At 40.6% G+C, this 24,834-nt stretch overlaps 1 protein-coding gene across 1 annotated transcript in view; it reads right to left on the bottom strand.

Moving 5' to 3' along the window:
* The window catches only part of fras1 (Fraser extracellular matrix complex subunit 1), a gene marked incomplete at its 5' end in the record, with an annotated part of 266,195 nt that overhangs the window by 71,037 nt on the left and 170,324 nt on the right, over positions 1 to 24,834 (bottom strand). The window contains 7 exons of the mRNA XM_084729014.1: positions 5,992 to 6,315; positions 12,671 to 12,755; positions 18,291 to 18,591; positions 21,109 to 21,249; positions 21,462 to 21,602; positions 22,187 to 22,327; positions 24,452 to 24,598. Coding sequence (XP_084585140.1) covers positions 5,992 to 6,315; positions 12,671 to 12,755; positions 18,291 to 18,591; positions 21,109 to 21,249; positions 21,462 to 21,602; positions 22,187 to 22,327; positions 24,452 to 24,598 — 1,280 coding nt within the window. The remainder of the gene's footprint in view (positions 1 to 5,991; positions 6,316 to 12,670; positions 12,756 to 18,290; positions 18,592 to 21,108; positions 21,250 to 21,461; positions 21,603 to 22,186; positions 22,328 to 24,451; positions 24,599 to 24,834) is intronic.

Raw genomic sequence — 24,834 nt, forward strand, 5'->3', positions numbered from 1 at the left:
ATTTGAACTTTGTGGCAGCAGTGAGGCTTTATGAAGTCTTCACTGAAGGGTTCTTTAAGTAGATTTTGGCTTTTATTGCCTGATTTCACTTCTGTTTTTTTTTTTTAACTGATCCTTTTCTTGCACCACTGTCTTCCATGCCACTCCTCACATTTTGCGATGTGTGTGTTTTCAGCTTACTCTCGTGCACTTCCAATAGTAGCTTCCTCAGCAGGATCCCTGCAGTGTTACAGCTCCACTGAACTATCTGGAACATTGGCAGTTCCACACAACAGTGTGACATTTGAACTCGAATATCCAGAAACGCTGTGAGGTAACATCAGTAAACTGCACACAGCATGTTCATGTTTACACACAGCTGCTCTATGATGCAACATATGAAAGAACTAAGAAAGCAGAAGAGAGTGGAGATGGGACTTTGGCAAGAAAAGCTTCCCCAACAGCAGGTGGAGTGCTCTCTTGCTCTCTTGCTGCTGTTTGTACGGCACTTTTAGATTTTAATTCTAACTTTGAAAGTCTGGCTTCCTCTTTTAAATGGCTCATATCCAATAACAAAATAATTCTGCTTGAAAATGCAACCACTTTTTGTGCATTAATCTGAGAATATTAGTGTATTCTCACCCTGAAGCCTTGTCTTTTGTAAATATGAAATGTAAATCTTCCTCTTTCAAAAGCATGACATCAGACCAGTGAAATTTGACTTTTACTTCTTTTCCTGTCATCCTGCGAAAGAAGTAGTCCATTACTGTACTTAAATGGAGTTCTCAGGTTTTCAGGTATAGTACTTTTTCTACTCCTTACATTTTCAGATCAGGCTTCTTACTTTAGTTTTAATGCATTTGATGGAATGATTGATTAATTATTTTTATTTTACATAATTTTATATCATTGCGTGCTGCCTTCCCAACATCAAGACCTATTTCAACCTAAATGGATTTGACAGTAACTCAGAAAAAAATGATTCCTTGGTGTATCCATCAGTGCATATCATGTTCCACAGATTAAACAAGACAGAAATTATGTAAAAGATGTATCAAGACAAAGCAGGACGAAAGGGGGAGACTCGACCATGGAGAAAAGGTGAGGGACAGTTTGCACAGAAACAGCTGACAGAAATGTCCTTCAGTTTGCTGCTATTTACCTATAGTACTTATAGTCTGAGTTAGGGTTTGGCGATAAGATGAATACAGCATCTATTGACGATGGGCTGAGTCCATCACTTTTTTTGACCAATTTTTAGGGCCATATTTGTCATTTTATTTTGGTAATGTAATAGTCTGCAGAGTCACAGCCTCTGCTCTGCACTGCTCTCATCCAGCGGCGCAGTACACACCCACTCAGCCGACCATGAGTGAGCTAAGCTGGGTGACGAGTGAGAGGAAAACAGCCTGCAGAGTCACTCTTTATACTCTTTTTGACCGGTAAATTAAGGATTTTTTTGACCAAACTAGAGCTGGTGATTGTTGGAAGAGTGGACAGACTAACAAAGATGGTTTTGGTGAGTTTTACATGTTTTTCTGTCTAGTTTGAATTAAGTGCATTTTCCGAGGCGTTAACGAGCCAATTAAGGTCGTCTTAGTTTGGTAAAAGGGAGAAACGTGAATTCAGAAGGTGAATGGAGAATTATTTGTACTTTTACTTGAGTAAACAATGCCTGAAGTTTGGCCACATATGCTGAGAGAAGACTATCACTGCAGTAACTGGGACTCCTCCCCCTACGTTTCCTTAGTGATATCTATTCTATGGTTATCTACCTGTGTAGATCAAGCAAGAGCCAACAAGGATGAAGTGGGGACATCACTGGTGCTGCTGGGACTCATCCAAAAGCCTCTGACATAAATCAAGGGCGTTTTCTCAGCTTTCCATCATGCTGTCCATCCTGCTCTGTCTAATGCACGACAGAATGCAGCATCAGGACATTTTACAGTAAATGGTTGCTAGTATGTGTGTGTGAGAGTGTGTGTGTGGGATGTTATTGATTTACAGAGGGGGGGGAGAAAAGCAGAGGAGTTGTGCCTGAAGCACAGCATCTGCATGGAGCCAGACAAACAGGGCTGCCCCCAAAACCAAAACTGAAGTGGCTGCGTGAGCAGAAAAACTGAGAAAAGTTTCTCCGCTATCAGGACAAAAGTATGCCGGGCACACAATGAGGTACAGAGACAGAGAAAAGTTGTCCAAAGTACCAACTGTGATCAACTGTCACTGGAGCACAAAGTAAGAGGGAGAGAGACTTAGGAAGGGTCAATTATTAGTCCTGTAATCCAAAATATGGATGCATTAAGAAAATCTATTGTAAGAACAGAAAGCATTAAGTTTAATTTCATTGTGCTCAGTGTATTTTGAGGACTGTTAACCTCACTCAGATATTAACGATTAATATTCATGCCTTTTTATCTCGAAGCTATATTGTACCATGAAATTGGTTCAGGTGGCACCAGTCTTAAAACTTTGTTTAAATACTCTGAAGAATGGTCAGAGTTTGTGTCGAAACACAACTAAAACAATACAAATTGTAGTAACCTGCTAAGCTACTGTGTTGTTTTGTTCATTTCAAGCTTGATAACTAATTTGCTAATGAAGACTTGGGACTTGATTTGCTCTTTGCTCAACAAAACTTAAAAACCTGAAAGCTTCTTTCTGTTTTAGAGCATTTTTAGAGGATTTGCTGGCATCAAAACATAGTAAAACATAATCAAAAAGCTGTAAAGTGAGGTGTATATTTTCATTCAGTTTGCAGATCTTTGTGGAGTCTGGTGCAATGCTGACGCCACACAGAGGTGAATTCACTTTGCTTGCTGCTTTCACTTAAAATGAGTTGTCAAATCTGAGCTTGTGTAAAAAATCTGAGAAGTTTCTCTTATGTGCGAATGTAAATCAGCCTGACAGCTTTGTGTGTGTGTGTGTGTGAATCAGCAGTGGATGTGTGGATTACAGGTGTGTGCAGACAATGTGATCCTCCACAGTGGGAGACTGACAGGGCTGTGAGAGGAGAGCACATAAAAGGCTCATTGCTGCAGAACACAAATACATGCACAAACGCACAAATATATTTCTATACTTGTCAAGACCACCACTGACACACACTCTAACTTTAAACATATTTTGAGGCAAGTTTCACCCCACAAACAGAAGAAGTGAGGTTTCAGACAAAATGTCCTCGCTTTTGAAACTGTCCTCACTCTCAAGGTTTAAAACTTATCCTTACAAAACCTGAAGTACACACACACACACACACACACACACACACACACACACACACACACACACACACACACACACACACAAACACACATTTATGTCTCTGATCCTTGTCTGTCTAGACATCTTCAATATTGAAAACAGGTCCCGCCTTGTCTCCCCTTCAGTGTGTGTGTGAGTGTGTGTGTGATCACGCTAGATAACTGAGTGAGCTGCCAAATATGCCTCATGCCAAACATCACCCCTCCCTTCGGTCACGGTGGCCGGCACTTGTTGCCAGATGATTGCGTCCTTGTCATAAAAGCCTCACCAGGAGCGATGACAGAGGAGGGATAAAGGCTGCCATTTTTAAAGCCTGACCTGCTCTCTCTGTAACAGTGTTTAAATATGAGAGGATCAGTCGGTGCCTCCAGCAAACTATCTTCAGGGATAAAGTCAACAGAGCACAGTCTGTGGACATGTCAAGCAGAATCAGCGTGAAGAATGCTTAAGCTGAGGTAATTAAAGGAGTTTAGAGAAATGGATGTCAGAAATGTTTCGACAGCGTTACTGCAGCAAGTCAGGGGAGATACTGTAACTCAACTGTGAAGCAAACTAAAAACAACAGCAATATGTTTTATCATAGACCGTATAAGAGAAGTTGACATATCTTCTGGGTCTGAAAAGGGAAGCCAATGAAGAGGTGACTAAAAACTGCAATCTTTCTAACGGCCATCAGGGGGCGACTGCACTGGCTGCAAAATAAAGTCTGAGTTAATTTAAGTCTATGAGAAAAGGACCCCACTTCTCAACTGATTTATTGCCTCAGTTCGCATTTTCCTAATGAGTTTATGGTCTCAATCAAACAAGTTTTCTTCAATACAGCATGATGTTTCTCTTTGAAAGTTATATTTATATTTAAAATTGCATTGACAATAAAGTAGGGTATGCTTCAGGGCATGGCTGTGATTATTAAGTTATTATCACGCCAATCTCCCCAACTCCACCCTCTCACCCAAATATGGTCACTTCCAGCTCCAGTGAGAATCACCAAAATCATATGAAACATGTAGTGAAGACTTTGAAGAAATTTAATAAAAGGCCTTAAGTGTTTTTTTTGGTGATTTATATTGGTTATCACTATATTGACATGTACAGTATGATTTCAGTGAATAATTTCCAGTGAGAAAGTGTCACTTTTTACACAAACGCCTGATAAAGAGCTGAACATTATGATGTTCCAATGAAGTTGACCTTTGACCTATTGGATGTAAAATGTCATCACCTCATCCTTTTATCCTGTTCGACATTTGTCTGAAATTTTGTCATTATTAGCTCATCATTGAGTCCAAGTTGACATTTGTGTTAGATGTAGCCAAATGATATTCCCACCAGGCAGTCCTGGTGTGTCCACACGAAAGGGACAGACTTGAGGTCACAACGACATTGAACTTTGACCTTTGACCACCAAACTCTAATGAGTTAATCCTAAAGTCCAGGGGGACATTTGTGCCAAGTTTGAAGAAACTGGACGTACAGTGCGAAAACATAAACCCTCTGGCTGCTGCAGAGACGTACAAATCCAAGAGGGCGATTGCATTTGCCAAACTCAAGGCTTTAAAACCGTGGTGCTCAAAACAGGGTGGCTACATTCACTTCTTTTACAGTCTGTGGTTTTATCCACTTCTTACAATTTCTACACATAAATAATCCTGCACTGGAATAAAAATCTGCTTTTCAGTTGAGACACAAATGCAGCTACCTTGAATCTGACAACTTTGATCTTCTAAGTGTATTCATTAAACATCTTTGTCTTCCTTACTACAAGACTTTGAACTTCTGGAGCAAAGATACAGAAACCGGTCCTTGAGTTTATTTCAATAAATTACACATGAGTAAGGCTTGGCATTTATTTGGTTTTAAACTGATTATAAATAAAAAAGTAATTTTGGTTGGATTTAAACTAATGCCTCTGCACATACACGTATTTCCTGCTGCCAGAGGACAAGCTGAAAATATGTTTTCACTAAGTCAGGAAAATGGAAATGCAAAAGAAATTCTGATTATGCTGCTGATTAGCCACAGGTAATACACTGTGTGTCTTTTTTTGGACAACTGATTTTTTTCATAATGGCACTTGTATACCACTGCATGCACACTACACACAGTACTGTAGATATACAGCATGTCGTGGATCTACCATTTGATTCTACTGGTGTTTTACAGCAGGAGTGATTTCTGTGTGGACTTGTTAGCAGATACATTTCATAGTCTCACTTTTTACCACTTTCTTGTGAACTCGCACTTTGGCTCAGTCCTCAAAAGGATCAGTTTGGAAAAAAATCAATTGCTCTTCATTCTTCGGAGCGACAGTCTGAAAACTATAGCTGGCGAAGAGATGCTGGGGCTTTGAGGGGCAAAACACTAATTTGGCTCAGCTGTATAAAGTGCAGGAAACAGCTTCATCCAGAATTAATAGAGGATCGATGAAGGGCTTTTGTCTCTGCAGAGATGTTTGAACTGAGTCAGTGAGGAGAATTTTTTTAAATTTCATTTTGGAAAAAGTTTTTCGATCAGCAGCTCACAGTGGCCTCTTTTAAAAGAGGGTTTTTTTTTAATTTAATGAGAGTTTCTAGTCTAGAAACTAGATGGTTATCAGTTACTTGTGTTATGATAAACTAGGATCCTGCTGAACTAGATAAAATAAATAAATTCCTTATGCAGGTTAGATGAAGGATCAGTGGATGACAGTGGTATATAAATATCAAACATCAGTTAACCATTATTGTCCAACCCTCCTTCTGTCCGTCCTACCTTCTGATTGATGTGGACATGGAGCAGAACATTTCTGTAGCTGTGGCCGTCGTTGACTTGCAGCACCAGCGCGTCCTCCGTCCCCTCCGAGCCGTCGTGGATGTACTGGATCTGTTCCCGTGACAGCTCCTCCAGCTTGAATCGGCTGAGTGCCCGGTCGCCATGGAGACGGGTCAGCCGGCCGTGGCGGGGCGGTTCAAGGACCATGATCAGGACATCGCCAGGGTTGTCGGGATCATCGACCTGCAGGACTGTCTTGGTGATTGTTGCCAGGGCGCCACGACCCTCAACCGTTAAAGGAACAAGAGTCACGACCCTCGGAGGCTAGAAAGGATTAAAAGAAAAAAAGGCAAAGGCTGTAAAAAAACATGCTTTCATTATAATCTGACTGACGTGTGAGACAAAAGTAGACTAGATTTAGACAGGTGGATGGACAGATAGATACTCGTAACAGCTTGTTTCATGGTAAAAAGCAAAGTTTCAGTGCTGACAACATTTTTTAAACTTTTAAAGGCCAGCTGAGAGCACAGCAAGGAGACACAGCAATTTCTCCCCAAATGTTCCCAAATTGTCAGATGATGAATTTTCTCCCAGAGGGTCGAGGTGCTGGGGCTGAGGTGTCCTGCTGCTGAGGCAGATGAAGAAGATGAAGGTGAGGGAGAGGTTAAGCAGGGCGCCTCATTAAGCAGCACTCAGCCATACCTGAAGCCTCACCGCGGCGGGAGAAAAGCTTCATCTTGCTAACAAAGTCATTTTAGGAGGACTGGTGAGAGCAGCAGGCCTCCTATTGTGAGCAAGGGTATAACATTATCCAGGTCTCACTATGTCTGCCTCTGTCTGTGTTTGTACTTCTATACTTGTGTGAAAAGGATTGAGGATTGCAGAAAGTGAGAGATTTCTGGAAAACAAGGTCATTTTGTCCATCCTCCCTTTTGTAAGAAACTAGATTTAATTAGTACTTTTGTTTATACACATAGTTGCTTTACAAAAAGAGATTAAGTTCCATTGAGTGATATTTTGATATTATAATTTAAATGAGTGCCTATTTGTACCCAGGTATGAATGACACAAGGTAGTCATTTGGCAATTCATACCCGACAGATTCTCCGTTGGAGAGAGACGATGGATGAATGGGTTTAGTGCAGGGTTTGCCTGTGGGAGAGCAGAATTTGAATTTTGTCCTGGACAACTACAATTTGACTGTAGTGTGAAATTACATGTCAGTGGTATCCTTATTTATATCTTTTATTATTATTTTCAATTTTCAGTCACAGTTTGGGTTTAGGTCTAGAGAAAGATCATAGCTTGTCTCTGCCATGGACGTGTAAATGGCTCCTCCACCAAGGATGCATCCCAGGTGAAAATAGCACCTGTCTTAAACTAATGACTCTGACATTTGAAAGTGTCTTTTGTAGCATCAAACCCACTGAGAATCAAACCTAACTCTGCAACTCCATGCAGTTTTTAGCCTCATTTTGTGAATACTGGATTTCAAAATGACACCAGCCAAATGACATGTTGCTCTGTGTCTGTGTAAAAAGCTATTTTGGAAACAGGTTAGCCGTAGTAACTGTGTGGGATATCAGGGCTTTGTTCTGAGTTTGTCTTGGAGTCTTTTTGCCTACAAGTGTTTTAACAATCACTTGGTGGCCTGGTAGCTCAGTTGGTGGAGCATTAGTCTCATATACAGAGACTGTGAATCCTCAGCAGTGGTTGTGGGTTTGATTCCCACCTGTGGCCCTTTGTTGAACATCATTCCACCTCTCCCTCTTTCCTGTCATATCTCCAGCCGTTCTATAAAATAAAGGCATAAAAGCAACAAAAAATTTCTGTAATTCAATGGATGCATTATGTTAAGTACAGTTAAGATTATTTATGTGTATCTGTATGTATGAGAATATTTAAATATATTGTGCTCGTAAGTTTCAAATTCTTTTACAAAATGTACGGGGTAGTTTTGTGCTCCTCTATCATTTTTGGGACATCAAAATAAACAATTTTCCATGCTTATGCATGCATGATATTTGAGCTTAGTGTTAATTTTACTATTCAATGAAACATTCTCATGTGATAGAAGTGCATTTGCATGCTCTGTGTGTGTGTCTTTTTGGATAGCTGACACAGAAAAAAGACAAAAAGTAATGGCTAAAGGCCAAAAAAAAAAAAAAAAACATTGGTGCAGTTCATTTTTAAACGACTCCCCACCAAAAGCTGTGAGCAGAGCAGCTTGGCAGCGATGAAGGTGCAGGTAGAGATACATGGGGTGTCCCCACAGAGACGCCACTCTGCCATGGCTCTAGTTGCCAAGCTGTCAGGAAGGGAGCTCCGAGCCACTCAGCCTGACGCAGGGCTCGGGTCCAACTCATTGCCCAGGATGGCTGCTGGCTGATCTCCAGCTCTTTGCCATTAAAGCAGCAGCTTAAGCAAAGGGGGACGTATGAAACAAGCTGGCGCCACAAAGAAAAATGACTTGTGGAAAGTCTCACACACACTCACTCCCTTTGTGTGTCTTCGAGCCAAAGTGACCTCTGGCTGAAATTTCTAGACACAGAGCTGAAACAAAGCTTAAAAACATAGAGGGAACATGTTGTTATCCACAGGCCCTTGCCCTTTGTGTTTTGTTGAGGGCCATTTGATGACAAATTTTTAGACGTCAGAGGAATAATCTCAAAGAGACAGGCGACCGGGCGCCCACCTAAGTCCTGTGTCATCACTTCTGCAATACGCAGGAGGAAAACAAAAGGTTTGGATCTGGTGGTGGGGGCTGAAAGCGGGCGTGTGTGCTGCTTTTAAATCGTGCTAAGACATGCTAGCTCACTAATCGCAACCAGCAAAATCTCTCCCTCAAGGCACACGAAAACAAACACAACCACAGGCACAGTCAGGTAGGAGGTTTAACCTTTTATCCTCACCTCACGGGTGAGGGAGAGGCGAGGTTCATATTTGGGAGAGAGCTGTCGTCACCCATGGGGCCCTTGGGGCTCTGCAGCACACGAAGTTGATGGAAGAAGTTTTTTTTGTGTTGCTTCCTGGGGTTTTTCATTTGCTCTTGATTTTGTTTTGTTTTTCCTGCTGTGTTCGTAGTGGATGGCATTCAGAAGCCAGACGAGCAGAGTGGAAGTGTTTCCCAAGTCGATTTCATCCCCCCGTCTGCTTGTAACCCTCTTGGTTTGCAACAATGCCTTTTATGTGCAGCTCTCCTCCTGATTTTTTTTGTGTCAAGCTGTCACAACACTCAGGAATACAGCAAATGTACTGTTATATTGTTGTATGAACCTGAAGTCATGGTCAGAAAGTGCAATCGAAATAGTTCTGTAACCCATGTTGTTCTGTTTTTTTACGCTCCAATTTCACTTGCAGACACTTTTCTGAACTTTATGAGCAAAAAAGTCCAGGCAGAAGATGTCTTGGTTTTGATTGACAGCTGAGGGCATTGCAGAAAGTTTACAAGCAAAGAGAGCTTAATGCCACAGATATCGCCACAACACCACTTTAAGATGAAAATGTAAGCAACAGAAAATATGCTTTGTGTGTATAAGACCACCTCTGCAGAAATGCCATTAGCAGATAGCGGACTCTTAGAAACCTTTTTCGAAAAAAGCAGCCATTCCTGTCAGAAGGGGAAAAGGCTATCTGCAGCTCAGATCTTTCATTCCTGAGGCTATTACAATCTGAGGCACCCGCTGGCTGTGGATCTGATGGGGATTTCAATCAACAATTTCTTTTTTTTTTCCAGCCTTTGGTTATAAAGAAGGTTGCATGAGCACAAACGTTCTTTTTCAACATGCCAGTCAACCTGTTCAACAGTCGCTTTTGCATATAGGACCAATTTACAATGTAATTTGCTTGCTCCAGCTCTGCCTGGTACAAACTGTACAGTATGTTTGCATTCATATTAACTCAGAGGTACCAACAGTTTGCTCAAAAAGCCTTGGATTGAATACACTGAATGGTTTCTTTCAAAGGAAGTCTACAAACATTGACATTTTCTGGAAAACATATAAGACTGTCTGTGCTACAAATGTACAAATACTGGAAGATAAATATTGTCAAAGAAGAGGCAAGGTGAATTTGTAGGAATCTTTCTTTGTAACACTGGTGCAAACAACAAGAACACTGAAAGTTACATCACTGTTTGTGACGCTCTTTGATGTGGAGTAAAGTGGCTGTAGATTTCTTTTTGTGGTATGTTTGTGGCTGCATTTTCTGGGCGTAAGAAAGTTCAAAAACTGAACTTGATGTTTGTTTTAAACGTCTTATCGTGGAGAAGTCAACAACTCTTCATACGGTAACTACAACTGGTTACGGTGAGGGAGGGAATGTTGTAATGGTTAAAAGAAACTCACGTTGACTGATGAGCGGCGTTGCTCATGATGTTTCACCATGAAACAGGGGATCGTTGTAATTTGAGGGTACACGGTTGAATGCCCAGACTGACAGGCGTTTGATAGCCTGAGGGGTGTAAAATGACTCGGTAGTGTCCCCCACAAAATTTCTGCAAAGTAGCTATCACGGCACGTTTTACCTAGACATGCAAATTTTTGGTGGGCCGATGTATCACGTCCAAAACACTCATGGTGCCAAACCCTAAACCTAAAAAGACTGATGTTAAATATTGGGAATAAACAGCTGTGGGTTGGACAAAAAAAGGACGACCAACTGTCAGTCAAAACAGAGTCACCAAGGTCGAACTATGAGCATAAATTAGTGTTTTTTTTCCCCCACCAGCTGCTTCTGTTAATATTATCTGAGAAAGTTGAGCTAATCAAGTGATGGTGTAATTGAGCAGTCTCCCCAAACAGACCCACATGCTCAAGCTGCACTCAATCATCTGTAAGCAGCACTCTGAGCTTGCCTCTAATTTACTCCGGGACGACTCAAATTTACGAAAACAGTCACGTCTGCCAATAAAGTGGGCTTTTGTCACTACAGAGACCTTGAAAAATATAACTGTTGGCAATGCTGGCTAAACACTGACAAGAAAAACTTTGCTTCTTCAGTTTAAATTTCTTTTATGAAAGGTGCAGGTTTTTTACAAGCCCCTCAGAGTCAATAAACATTTCCTCTCCAGCACAATTTTTCTATCTATTCCAGTTTTTATCATTTCTATTTATTATTTATACAAATTCACTTAACTACACCAGAGCCACTTTTTAAACAAGACATTCTGCTTGGAAGTCTGATCTTTGTGACAGATTTGGTTGATGGTTTTTCCTATCAAGACACATTAGACATTTTCCACTAATGATGTAACTAATTGCATCATTGCTTAAATTTGTTACACACGTTTTCAGTTGTGCTATTCTTTATCAACCATCTGTCACTTTGTCCCCTTAGGTATGTAGTCAGTGCATCACACACACACACACACACACACACACACACACACACACACACACACACACACACACACACACACACACACACACACAGCTGTCACACCGTCCCAGTGACAAATCTCAGAGAGAGAGCCTTTAATCCCTCTTTCCTCATTATTTTCCATATTTGTGCAAAAATCAGGGGTCAGCTTGACACCGATCACGGCCCTCTGTCAGGCTGACATCGGCCAAACACAGACCTGGCATCGCTCCATGGGGATACAGCCTCAAAACAGTGAGGAATGCAGATCAGCTGGGATGATGCAGCAAAATGAGAAACGGCTACGCTCTAAAAAATGGGCCTTCAGACTTACTAGATTAACTGTGGCTCTGTGCCGCCTGTCATCCACTGTGATTGTAAAGCTGCTGTATCTCAAATTGCTGTGTTTTTAAATGTTTTTATTGTTATTGACTGACTAAACAGTCTTGTTGTATATCAAAGTACTTTATTGTTTTGGGCTCTGGGGCTCTACTGACTCATTTTACAAGAATAAGATGTAGCCGTTTACCCATAGCCTTTTTATGTCAAAAACTTCACGAAGATTAATAATTAACTGGACTAAAGTCACAAAATGACAAAAAGACTTATCTCTAAACTTAGAGCTTTGCTTTGTTCATGGAAAAAAAAGAAAAAAGAAGATTTTGGAGCTTGTTTGAGTCGAAAATATTAATTCCTAATGGAAGTTTTTGTTTCGTTCATAGAGTCTGAATTAGTGTTTCTCTTCCGACACTCTTCTGCTGACTGTATCAGATATTGAGTTGGCAAAGGTCTAGAAATGAGAAACTTCAAGAATCAATGCAAGAAAATCACATCGCAGCCTTGAAGCCCAATACTATTCAGTATGAGGTTGTTAGAAACAGAAAACTAAATGTTATGTGTCTTTAACTGTTCATGTGTGCAGCAGCAGTCCATCTCACTCTGGAGGAAAGCTGCTTTTTACGTTTCATTTCACTCTGAGGCAAACTTTCCCAACAAGGACGAAAGTATCGACCCTGAGTATCGACTTGACATTTTAACCTCAGAGTACAGACCGAGACCATCTACTGTTTCGCAGTAAACTAAATTTAGAAAGAAATGCCTCGGCAGGCTCTCCTCCTCTGTTACCTGTAACGTCAGTGAACTGAACTGCACAGCGGAAAAAACAGCCATCTTTATTAGCTAAATTTTGCTGGAAGGTGACGTTCATGATGCAACGATTTACACTCTGTGAATTCAACTTTATATGGCATTTTTGAGGAAAGGTATGTCAGTGTCAATGAGTGTACCGACTAAATATAAGAGAGTGGAACAGTGTCTTTACCTGCATTGACACGGCTTGAACTTGAATTGTTTCGGGTTGAGAAAACAGCTGGGGGTCAGCGACACGCAAGGCGAACTCACCAGTCCTGCAGAAAGAAAGAAAGAAAGAAAGAAAGAAAGAAAGAAAGTATATTTTTAAAATCAACTGATTATTTTTGCAAAAGACCTTGAATTAACAGGTTAAAATTTGTTCTCTGTCTCTTTCCTTGACTCACTTTGAATGAACATGACCTAGAAACAGCCTTTTAGTTTAGCCCTGGAGGTTTCTGGGAAAATGAGTCCTGTGAGGCTGAACTAGTGTGCAGTCATTAGACCTAATCACCTGAGTGTTATCAAGGGTAGTTGAGAACCGTAACCTCGCACACATGCAGATACACACACACACACACCAGCCCACCTGCTCACACACACTCGTCATCACTGACATCTCCTCTCATCGTGCCGCTTCAGCATCATCAAAGACAGGGCTTATTACCCACAACTCCCTGGGGCTGGGATTGGGACATGGCCAACTGTGGCTGAAGGACCAAATGAGTGAGCGGGTTGTTGGTTTAGTGACGACTGAAAGGGAATTATGGGTACAAACTGAACCATATGAGGTGTTTTATAAAGGTCTGAGCAGCATTTTAAAAGTCAAAATATCATTTTTGTTTTATTTGAATAAGCTGAAATTATGTTTCAGTGATTTGCTTTAGATCAAAACACTAGCTGATAATGATTGTTGTAGATTAGCTACCTAGTTAACTAGCGTTCAGTTATGTTATGTCATGATTTAATATTAGAATATTTTTTGCTGCATATCTAATTATCAAAGGCATATTGAATGAGCGAATGCTGATGCTTCCATGGAGGTTCATGAGGATTTGCTCAGTGGTTTTTGAAAATGATCACAACGTGACTGAAAACCAGTGGGAGATTCTGGAGAGCCGTATTAAACACCACCACCATCAAACTGCCAATTGAGGTTGTAATACTACTTATAGTAATAATCTTTTGGAACGGTGGTGTCATCCCACCGGCAGGGTTCAGGGACTTCGAGCACTGAAGCTGTTCTGGAGGCTCCTGGTGGTCCAACCTTATTAATCTCAGGCAGACAAACTCAGTGTCCTCTTTTAGATCACTTGCTTTTGCATTCTGTTTTTATGATCTTCTAAAAGCAATTAACTGAAGTTCCCTTAATGTCTTACTTACATTTATTTCTATGCTCCTGTAAAGCACTTTAAAATGGTTTGTGTCTGAATGGTGCTATATATAAATTAACTTGCCTTGCCTTTATGCTTTGTAACTTTTTTTTTTGTATTTTTAAAGGTGTTCTAAAAAATAAATATATTATTACTGTTAACAAAAGACTTAATGTTGACATTTCTTATCATTTGTCACCCATCTGTAGTGGTGGAGTTTTGAACTGAACGGAGAAGTCCTGCATTCAAAATCTTACTTCAGTAAAAGTGCATCGATATCTACATAAAGTACCAAAAGTGTAGATGTTCATTATACAGAATGCTTCATTTCAGAGTGATATAAAATATATCATTGGATAATAATTATTGATGCATTTGTATTTCACCCTAATGTCATAGCTGGTAAAGGCAGAGCTGGACAGCTTGTGACGATCAATAAATACTTGTTAAATACTCAGTTCTTATCTGAGCTGATATTATGATAATAATTCAGAATTTATCTGTTGATTTTAATTTGAATTATTAATCAAAATCTGCAAAATGAAGTTATCAAATCAATTAATCTGAATAAATAAATTGTCTCTGAATTGTAGTGTATCAAATAGCAAGGAATGGAAGTAGAACAAGAACAGCATTTGAGTAAATATACTTGGTTACTTTTCACTCTTTACCATCCTCCACATTTTACTCCACAGCTTGAATGTTTGATGACTGTTGGCTGCCTGAACACTTGAACAATGCAGTGTCTCTGTGAAACACTTGGCCAGCTCACTGCAGCTGCTCCTCTTTAAAATTCATCCTTTACATAACACATTCTTACAGCGCCTTTCAACAATGATAAAAACCCTTTTTGAATTACAATTTCTGGCAGCAAAAGTGAGATTTGTCACAGCTTTACAGCATTTGTTATGGTTAGAATAATTGTGGCCCATTAAAGATGTATTGGACAGCTTATTAAAGTAACATAAGGAATATATTTCTTAGGGGAAAAAAATGCCATAGTACTGCTAAATCTTGTTTTATGTGCAAGTTATAAATATGACTGGTATATTTGTTGGATGTCTTTTAATGCAGCCTTGAGACAAAAGTGGAAAAGCCTTTCATGTGTGTGCTTGTGTGTGTGTAAATGCATCTCAGTGGTAAAATACTATACCACTTGAGACATAATATTGAGCCATGTTCTGCTGAGGGAGTATTGAATGAAAATACCTTCTTTTGAAAGATGAAATTACTTCAGTTCATCTTTAACAGAACACAACATTTCATGATTATATTTTCTGCTGTGTCTTTTGTCTGCAGTGACTTCTAGTCTGTGAGCTGGAAAACTGGAATTTTATTGCTCAACGGCATTTGGACACGACTTGTTTTTCTCTGTTGGACACATCGACTCTTAAGGGAATCAGACCTGAGAGTATTTGTTTGTGGCTCTCTGTCTGCAGCCGTTATCCCCCCACTCTAAATAATTTGAAAAATATGGCTGTAATACGCAGATTTAATCCTATTTAGAGTTTTACTGTCTCCATTAATCTAATGGCTCAAAACTGGGCAGCAGACCATAGTTTGCTAGTTCACTGGCATGCCGCCATCTTAGGCCAGACCAGCTGAGTCAGGATCGACTAATGTGTTAAATGTGTCAATTCCGATTGGCTAACGGACATTGGGCTTGAACCCAAAATGCCACAGATGTGCGGCGGGAAAAGGGCCACAGCAGAGAAGCTGCAGTAAGAAAAACTGGCTCCACACTGGGCTCTAAAGAGGCTACATGTACTCCTTTTGTAAATATTAGCAGCCTCTTTGATCCCTGGCACTGGAGATTTACACAGGGTAATCACACTGTCAAATGCATACAGTATGCAAATTTGCCCACATTAACTAAGAAGTGTAAATGTAATGCATCTCCAACCCAAGTGTAGGTTAATAGAAATGAACTTTCTAACCAGGAGGCTGCATAAATCAAACAGACGGATGATAACAAGCGCAGAAAAAATGAAATGTCAGGCTACTCATGGATGGAGAGGAGAGAGACAAGGTATTTAATGTCAACCACAAAAGTTGAATATTAAAATAGACATGGCATCTGTGAAAAGTGACACTTTGTCGGTCCTTGCATTGCTTCACACCGTAAACATGCAGAGAAACATAAGAAACGGAGTTGCTTCCATACAGGAACAAAGCCTCAATTAATTGTTTGATGGGTATGAAAATGTTGTGAATCATTTGCTGCACCCTACAGAATCATCTCCCACCTACTGGGAGATCTTAACATGACGCATTATACTGCCGTCATGCATCAGACATGAGCATGACATGGGTCTAATGAAGCATGTTCAGGTTAATCCACGGTTCCTAGACCTTCTCCAAAGTCAATGTCAAGCTTTTTCAAGGTGCATTTTCAAGCTTTAAATTTGAATATATATATATATGCTCAAAATGATTATCACATTATCACATCAAGATCACATTAAATGAGATGTTATTGTGCTATAAATAATCAAAATACTATATCCTATCATTCTGGAGAAGGATGACACGTTAACAGAAAACACGGACAAAATTTCATGTTTCAAAATGTGTCACTTGTCTTTAAGTGGTAACAATTCATTATGAAAGTAATGCAATTCCAATTTTAAGTAGTTTCAAGCACTTTATCCAAAATCCAAGCACTTTATAAAACCTGACAACAGTATGTTCAATTTCAAGTGTTTTCAAGGATTTCCAGCACCTGTACGAATCCTGTTAATCTCTAGATTTTACTAGTATAAGTCCTACTACAGGGTACTTTCATAGACTTATATTACTAATAAACCACAGAATTATGTTACAAATCAAGTTTCAGTTTCTCTCTTTCTCTGGATATAAGCAACCCTTATCTCTCTCTTGCCCTCAAGCACACTTTGTTTTTTTGTCATGTCTCTCACTGTCTTTCAAGGGATTTCCTCTGTTCTCATGTCAGACATGGAACGCAGCGTTGCACTGAAAGATTGCTTTTTTCTGAGGGTGAACTAAGGTTATTTCCTCACTTATTGCCTTCCTTCCACGTCCACAGGCAACTTGGAGTCGGCAATTAATGGTCTGTCTTGGACTGTCTGAGAAAGCCGGAGCACCTGGAGAAAACCCACGCAGGCACGGAGAGGCTCCCGACAGAAAGGTTCGAAAGTTCAGCAGGTGACAGTGCTAGGAACCGCAACATCGCGCCTTCCATAATAACTTCTTATTGTTATTTGGTGAAAGCTCACATATATAAACCTCTCTGACAGCATACAAACCTTTTCTTTTATGTTTTGCTTGTTTGTCACTTTTATATTACATTTTTCAACTAGATGACATGTGATCACACGGAGAAAATAACTGTTCAAAGATTAATGGATGATTTTAACAGCTCTGTGATCAGCCTATACTGACGGCCTCTCCTTTACTCTGGTGACTCTTTACAGCCATCCAAACGCAGCAGGTATCTGTTCCATCTCTAATTGGAGCGATGTTTTGCACTGTCAAGCCACAATTACACGCAGCAGACCTGCCACTTAAATTTTGTGCAACGAGCGCCAGATTGAGGCAAAATAACCACAGAAAGCTCTGTGCAGTCTGTGTCATTCTAATTAATTATTCTACAGTTTCTACTGCGGTGTAAATCGACAGAAAACAGTTCCAGGAAAAATTGTAGATGAATTAAAACTCGTCTCTCCACTAATAACTGTCTCGGGTCTGTACGTTCCTGCCAGTCCTTTCCCACTGTCTTTGTTCAAAACACCCAGGATAACTGAAGGAAAAAGGCTGCACACGTCGTCTTCTGTTTAGAGCCCACATGGATAATACAGGTAGACGTGTGGCTGTGATGAGCAACACGATAAGATACAGTTTGTTCAGGTTAAATTCAATGCTGATGTTCCCAGAAACAAAAGACTGATCACAGTTATGTCGCGGCAATGTGCAAAAATAATCCCATTTTAAATTCCTTTTACTTAAGGCGCTTCTGTGCAGTATTATGCATGATGACCATCTGATCTTCAACATGTCTGACAGCCATTAGCTTCCTTTGACTAAACCTCTCCACCTCCACAGTCACACCTTTTGTGCTACATCAAAGGCGTCTTGTGGCTGTCTGATTTTCCACTTTACTTCCTGCTCCTGTGGGTGTAGAAATTGGTCTTTCTGCCTGTTGCATTATGGATTTTTCCTATGTCACTGCTGAATGTCAGCGCAAAATGGCACCTCTTGAAGGAGGCCCTCACTCTTTGAATCTGAGGAACTGACACCAATAACTGACATTTGCCTTTGAGGTTTTAGAAAGATATTTTTCTGCCTTTAAATTTCATTGAAGCTGATGGAAATATCTGGATGTGTCACTAGGCTGACCAGTCATCTAACACCAAACATCACAATGGACTCAGAAACTGAATGTACGTAAGAACATTACCAAACCGCATCAGATCCACTGACCTGGCTTTGTCCTTTTGGTGTCTGAACCGGATCCTTCCAGTTCTCAGCTCTGTCCAGGTGAACGTGTCGTCCCTGGTTAGTTCTTGACCTGACTTCCCTCTGCCTCCCCTCTCGTCTCCTTCCTCCCCTCTGATCAGAACCAGCCGTCCGTTACTCGGGCCCTGAACGAGCTGGAAGATCAGCCGCTCGGACGGACTATCGGGGTCCTTCACCTGCAGCAGGGCGGGACGCAGCGGGGCAAAACCGCCGAGGGGAACCAGCAGGGAACCGTTGACCTGGAGGACAGGTGGGCGGGCGTTCACTGAAAGGAGGAGAGAACACAGGAAGAGTAAGAAAAACTGGAACTACAAAAACTAAGGTTGGACTAAGGATTTGAGGTTGGACTTTGCCATGTTTTGTCTACTAGAAAGGCACCCTAGATGGTACTTTATCGTGTTTTATCTGCTATGAGAGCATTGAAGAGGTACTTTAGCTGTGTTTTTTTTCAAACACTGGGGCACCAGAGGGGGCAGTTACCCCTTTTGCATGTTCAAAAATATGCTTGAACACTAAGAGTCCAACAATCTTGATGTCCAATTATTTTGATTACAGCAGATGTGATTAAAATATAACATTTATATCCATTAAGACAAGAAATATTTACTGAAAAGGCTAACAAACTGTCTTACACAACAAAAGTATAATAAAACTTACAGTTATAATTACCAGTTAAAACTAAAGTATTATTACACATAACCAAGGGCAGAGTAAAACATACAGCCTCTAATTACTTTAATAAATACACATTAATGCCTTTTAAAGCCTTAACCTTATCTCATTAAACTCACAGCTGGGTTTGACTGTGAGTGGGTGGAGGGGATGAGAGGAGGTTATGCAATGAAAACAGAAAAAGTGTTGGTGGTGTTGGTGGTGTGTGTGTGTCTGTGCGTGTCTGTGTGTGTATTGGCTGGTGAAATATGAGCAGGACACCTCGGTCTTGGCATGGCATTTTAGAAGTTGGCTTTAATTGGAACTGACTTTTGTTAGGGAACTTTGTAAAGATCAGCTCTTTTCAGAGAACACGTTGTAATCTCATTATATCTCCTCTAATGATGCCAATAGGCACTCTAAAACATCAAACTTTCGGCCATGTAATTAAGCCCACAAATTAGAATAAGTTTAAAATTTAAAGCGCTAGTTTCTCAACTTTTTGTCTTGGTTGGCAAAAATGAAAAAAAAAGAAGCATTTTCTCCCCAGTCTATTTCACTTGATTAACTTGTGGATTAGTTGAAGCCTAGAGGCTGAAAAATGTTCATTATTTCACAAAACTAAAGCATTTATCACTCACAAAGGGCGCTTGATAATATATTTTTCTATTAGAATTATGCTTTGTCACATTTCATAAATCATCTCGGTCTGCTCCTGAAGATTTTGGGCCTCTCTGCCTGCAGGTTGACAGCCACTGTTTGAACATAAAAGCTGAAAAAATGAAAGTACAAGACTCCTCTAATGACCTGACTCTGCAGACAATGCTCTTTTCAGTGTTTAGGAAAACCAATTAGTATATTGTTAATAAGAAACTTCTAACATCAGGCAGTTACTGTTAACAACTAGTGTTAGTTGTTCTTCCAAAGGCAGAAAAGATGAAAACAGAGTCACAAAAAACTATCTGAGTCCTACCCTACTAGCCAGACGTCTGATTTTACTGAGGTAGAAATCACTTGTGATCCTCTCTCAGCCCTCATGGATCAAGGACATTCTTTACTTTGTTAAGATGCTCTTACTGATTGTTTCTGACAATACTGTCTCATTTTTTAAAGTTACGTTACAATCTGAACTAACTGAATCAGACAGTGAGAAGAGCACACATATTTCACTATACGAGCTGTAGCTTTGGATGGACATTAACATTTAACAACTTGGCTCAATCACATGGCATCGGGCTGCGAGATCTGTCTGTCAGCTACGCTGCTGTGTTCCCCGGTTAATGGCGTGTTGCCTAGCAACCAGCCACGTGACTCAGCCATGTGGGTTTGTTTTTATGTGACGTCTTGAGGTCGTTTGTATTATTTATGTGGCCTTCTCGATTTCATTTGCATGTAATTAAAATGCTCTCAATATTGCGGTATTTGGACCTCAGTCAGAAAAGGCACAAGAGTACAAGGTGCACATTAACATTCATTTGATGTTTTGCAAAGTACAGCACTTTGCTTTAGAAAAACTCACCTCTAAACCAAATTGTTTAGCTTCAATTTAACTTCTCTTTTACCAAAAACATGCCTACTGCATGAGACCTGCAACTGACAAACAGTGATAATAGAATAAAGTGCTTGAAGCCAACTGATTAGGGCAGAAATCCAACAGAGACATCTCATGAGGAGCATCTTATATAAATACCAAAATGCTGAATTATGAACTGCAGTAATGTGATTTTCAACCCGAGGCTTTCCAACGGAGTTTTGCCTTGAGGTGGGATGACTGAAACACCAGTAGAAGTTAGTTCCTTAAGTGAGAGCAGGCAGCTTTGAGTCAAAGAAACTGATCAACATTTCTTTATTCTGTTGATCTCCTGTTGGTAATCGAGGACATTCTGGGACAATAAGCTGACCCTGATAGTTGACTAAACCATTACAGTGAGAAGAGTCTTAGTCAACCACTCTGACTCTAGGTACGATGAAGACACGGACGATTCAGGTTGGATCAGGGAGCGTGAAGCAGTTAAGGAGTAAGTTTGTAATGCAGGGAGTTAACAGGTGGCTTGCTTCGTGCCCCACAGAAATCCACGTTTAAATGATTAAATAAATGTGTGCAACAAATAGGCAAACGTCATGTTATTACCGTGGCAGGTCCTGGTCTTCTGGTCAGCGTAGTATCCATGTCCACAGTCGGGTGTGCAGTATCCTTCGATGAGGTAGGTTTGGTCACGACAAGCTCTGCAGCGTCCAACCTCGTCACACAGCACACAGTCGGATGAACAAGCTAAAGAGGATGCAGAAGGAACATTATGAAAACCTTATACTTTTTCTCTTTGTGCCGGCATTTTTTCTGTGAAACAACACACAATGCTTCTATATCCTTTCTTTCCTCAAAAGACACTTTAAAACTTACTTCCCTTAATTTAAACTTTCTAATTTCTCAATTTGAAACTCAAATACGATATAGGATTCTATTCAACTAAGTTTTACTCTTACGTTTGCAGACTTGGGAGGAGGTGTCCAGGAAGTAGTTTCTGCCACATTCTAGCACACACTGACCCTGCAGGGTGGCGTAGGGAGGCTGGCATTTCTCGCACTGTCCGGGACCCCGACACTCCACGCAGTGATCATCGCAGCCTGGCAGAGAGACAGACTGAGAGCATTAAACTCGTGGATAAAACCAAAATGACGTCTAAATGACACAAAGTTGTAGCTTCAAAGGGAAGACGCAGACATTCAAAATGATCTTTTTGAAATACTTTCACTCTAATAGGACTTCTAATGCACATTTACGTCATTCCTAATGTTCTGTGGATTATGTTTCTGTGGATTTTAATGATGAAGATTTGGCATTTAACAGAATATTTTGCATGTGTTAAATATATTACTATTATATTATGGTAGTTAAGAGCTATAAAGGATTTTAAGGGTCTGTGCAAGAAGATTTTGGCCAAAAGACAACTATACATAAAAAATTCAGAATTCAGACTTGTAAAGGGTCTCAAGGAACCATTTGGGCCCCCTGCTGTTGATTAATTGCTTTAATAAGAAAACAGATGGTGAAAAAAACTCTGTGAAAAGCAACTTCAAGTGGTCGCTAACGCACAAAAATGATAGAAGAAGCAGCATAAATACTTGCAGGTAGCGGTATTGTAGCTGCACATACTGTATGTTTCTTTAGCGTGACGTGGGTTAGATTTTCTGCTTTTTGGTGGACTGACCGAGGCATTTGTCTCCATCCTGATAGGATCCAGGGGAGCACCCCTGGGTGCATACTCCATCCTGCAACACGTATCCATCCATGCACAGCAGGCAGTCTGTCCGCAGAGGGCCTTTACAAGCGTTACAGCTCCAGTCGCACTCTGGAAACAGGATGGAGGGCAGCAGAGGAGGAGGAGGAGGTGTGAGTGTGTGTGTGTGTGTGTGTGTGTGTGTGTGTGTGTGTGTGTGTGTGTGGGTACATTGGGATTAGAAATGAGGGGATTTTGAAGGCGAGAGTAAAGGGTGAGAGCAGAACAGAAGAGAGAGGGAGAGAAAGAGAGAAAAGAGATTAATAAACTCTTTTTCAACAGGGGATTTATTTGAAACCCATTTATTTCTTTTTGTTTGCACATCTGCTGTGTTTGTGCTGCGCTCCATTAATATAAACAAGTAAATTAAGCCCAATTAGAACAAATAAAACTCTTTGTTTGTATGAACCTCTACGTTTCTACTAAGAGTTCAGCAGGACACAAATTTAACAAAGAAGAAATGACTCACCACAACATTCTCAGAAACTGCAGAGTCTTTAAACCAACGAGTGATTTTATTATGCAGAACGTACAGTTCTAATGCAAAATGTCGCATTATAACACTGGAAAGTGTGTAGAGTTTAAAACTACATAAGTGGCTCTGTAGGAAAGTAATGATCATTGTATGATTATTGTGATCTTGCCAACAATTAGCACCTTTGTTTTTTAATTCTGTCAACTAATTATTTGACTATTTGTGAACTACCCATTCAACTGAGCATTACAAATAAGCATCTTCAATTTTCATAATGGTCAGTTCACTAAAAGTACAATTCCTGACAAAGATTGTGTCTGAAGTTATAAAGGTAAGATTGTTGGATCAAAACATTGCTCAGTTAAAACTGCTGGTAGCTGTGAGTACAGTGTGCAGATATTCTGTCTGCTTTAAATCCTTACAAGGACATGTTTTTTGATCACTCTCCTACTGGCAAATATTTTCTTTCATTTTGTCTTAAAGCGTACATGAAAGGTAGTTACACATCTTAAAGTTTATCTCTCGTACGTGACAGTGGGGAAGTAGAAAGCAGACTACAATGAAAAATTAAAAAGTGGAGGTCTCCACAGAGTCTTTCTGCAGATCCAGAGGGAGCCAAGATATAAATTAGGTGTTCCAGAAAAAGATTACTGATAACCCAAAACAAATGTTGTTGGCTAAAGTGCTGACAGGTTTGTAAGAGATTCTCTCCTGGAACTTTGAAAGTTCCTCTTCGGTTGCGAACAGAAAGCTCCCAGAGGTTCCTCAAAGCCTTTTTACTGTAGTTTTCAGAAAGCAGCTAGCAGTGCTGCTTTCTGATGCTCTGGGTTCATTCAAGGTTCAGTGGATTATCCAGGTAGCAGCTGTGGCTAGCTCGGGGGATAAACACTGCGTCAGGGGCTAGATGGCTAAAACCACCTGTCTGGATGGGAGGCACCGCTAGCTGCCTCACAGGAAATCAAACTGTGTATCTAGCCACTGGCAGTTAGCTTAGCAGCTAATCCCATGACAGACAAGGAAAGTGGTGGTCGCACCTCTGGGGCTGGTTCCATTGGGCCGCTGATACCTGAAAAAATCTCATTATGTTGAACCAAATGGCTGATAAAGGGAAGTCTGTGAGCTGGTGTTTGTGGGAAGAAGGCTTTACATGAAATGGCTTTCTGCAAATTAAAGTGGATATCTGTGCTAAGGCAGCATGACAACACTGTTCACATTCTGAACCTAAATCCCATCTAGTTATTATGCTATGAGATAAACACAAAGCAAAATAGAGGCAAAACATATTTTCATGCATTCAAGTTCTGAGTTGGCGATAAAAAGGAGTCAGATTCAGTGTGAAAGGACGTGGCTTTGGCTGGATTGTCGGTAATTAAAAATATAGTTGTTGTATGCAAAGTGAAAAAGGGACATGTTATTCAGTCTGGACATGGAACCTCTGAGGCTCGTTCATCAACTTCTCTGCACACTGAAAGATGTAATACTGAGTTAAAACGCACACACAATGTGTAAGATTTGCAAATCTGGTTCCACGGTTTATTACTTGATCAATGGGCGCCATAAACTCAGCGTAGCACATCACACTACATGCAATATGGATGGAGAGTAATTTATGAATATCATAAAGGGCGTACTACACATCCTCATGATTAATCCAGTGTTTCCCCTCACCCTCCCTGTTACACTGTAGTGTGTGTTGGGTTGTCATGGTGATGGCGGCGTACCTCTGCAGGCCCGGGTCGTGGTGTTGAGGTAGTACTGATGGGCGCAGCTGTCGTATTGGCATTCCCCGAACAGCAGGACCTTGGCCGGGTCACGGCAGGACGAACAAACCCCGGCCGTGTCGCATGTCAGGCACTGGCTGTCACACACTGCCGGAAACAAAAAGGTCGACACGGAGGTCTGGTTAGATATGAAGTAAGAGGGGAAAAGATCAGCGACTGAATGTAATAACACCTACCATCACCAAATACTGGCTACATGTGGCTTTGTTGGACCCAGGGATGGTCTTAAAAACACAACATGTATGTTCTGCTATTATTAGAACAATAACAAAAGACATAACTCAAAGTGGTGAGAAAACCTGACATGATCTGACATGAAGTTT

Source organism: Lutjanus erythropterus, chromosome 10, assembly GCF_056507025.1.
Source record: "Lutjanus erythropterus isolate fLutEry1 chromosome 10, fLutEry1.hap2, whole genome shotgun sequence".
Taxonomy (NCBI): domain Eukaryota; kingdom Metazoa; phylum Chordata; class Actinopteri; order Lutjaniformes; family Lutjanidae; genus Lutjanus; species Lutjanus erythropterus.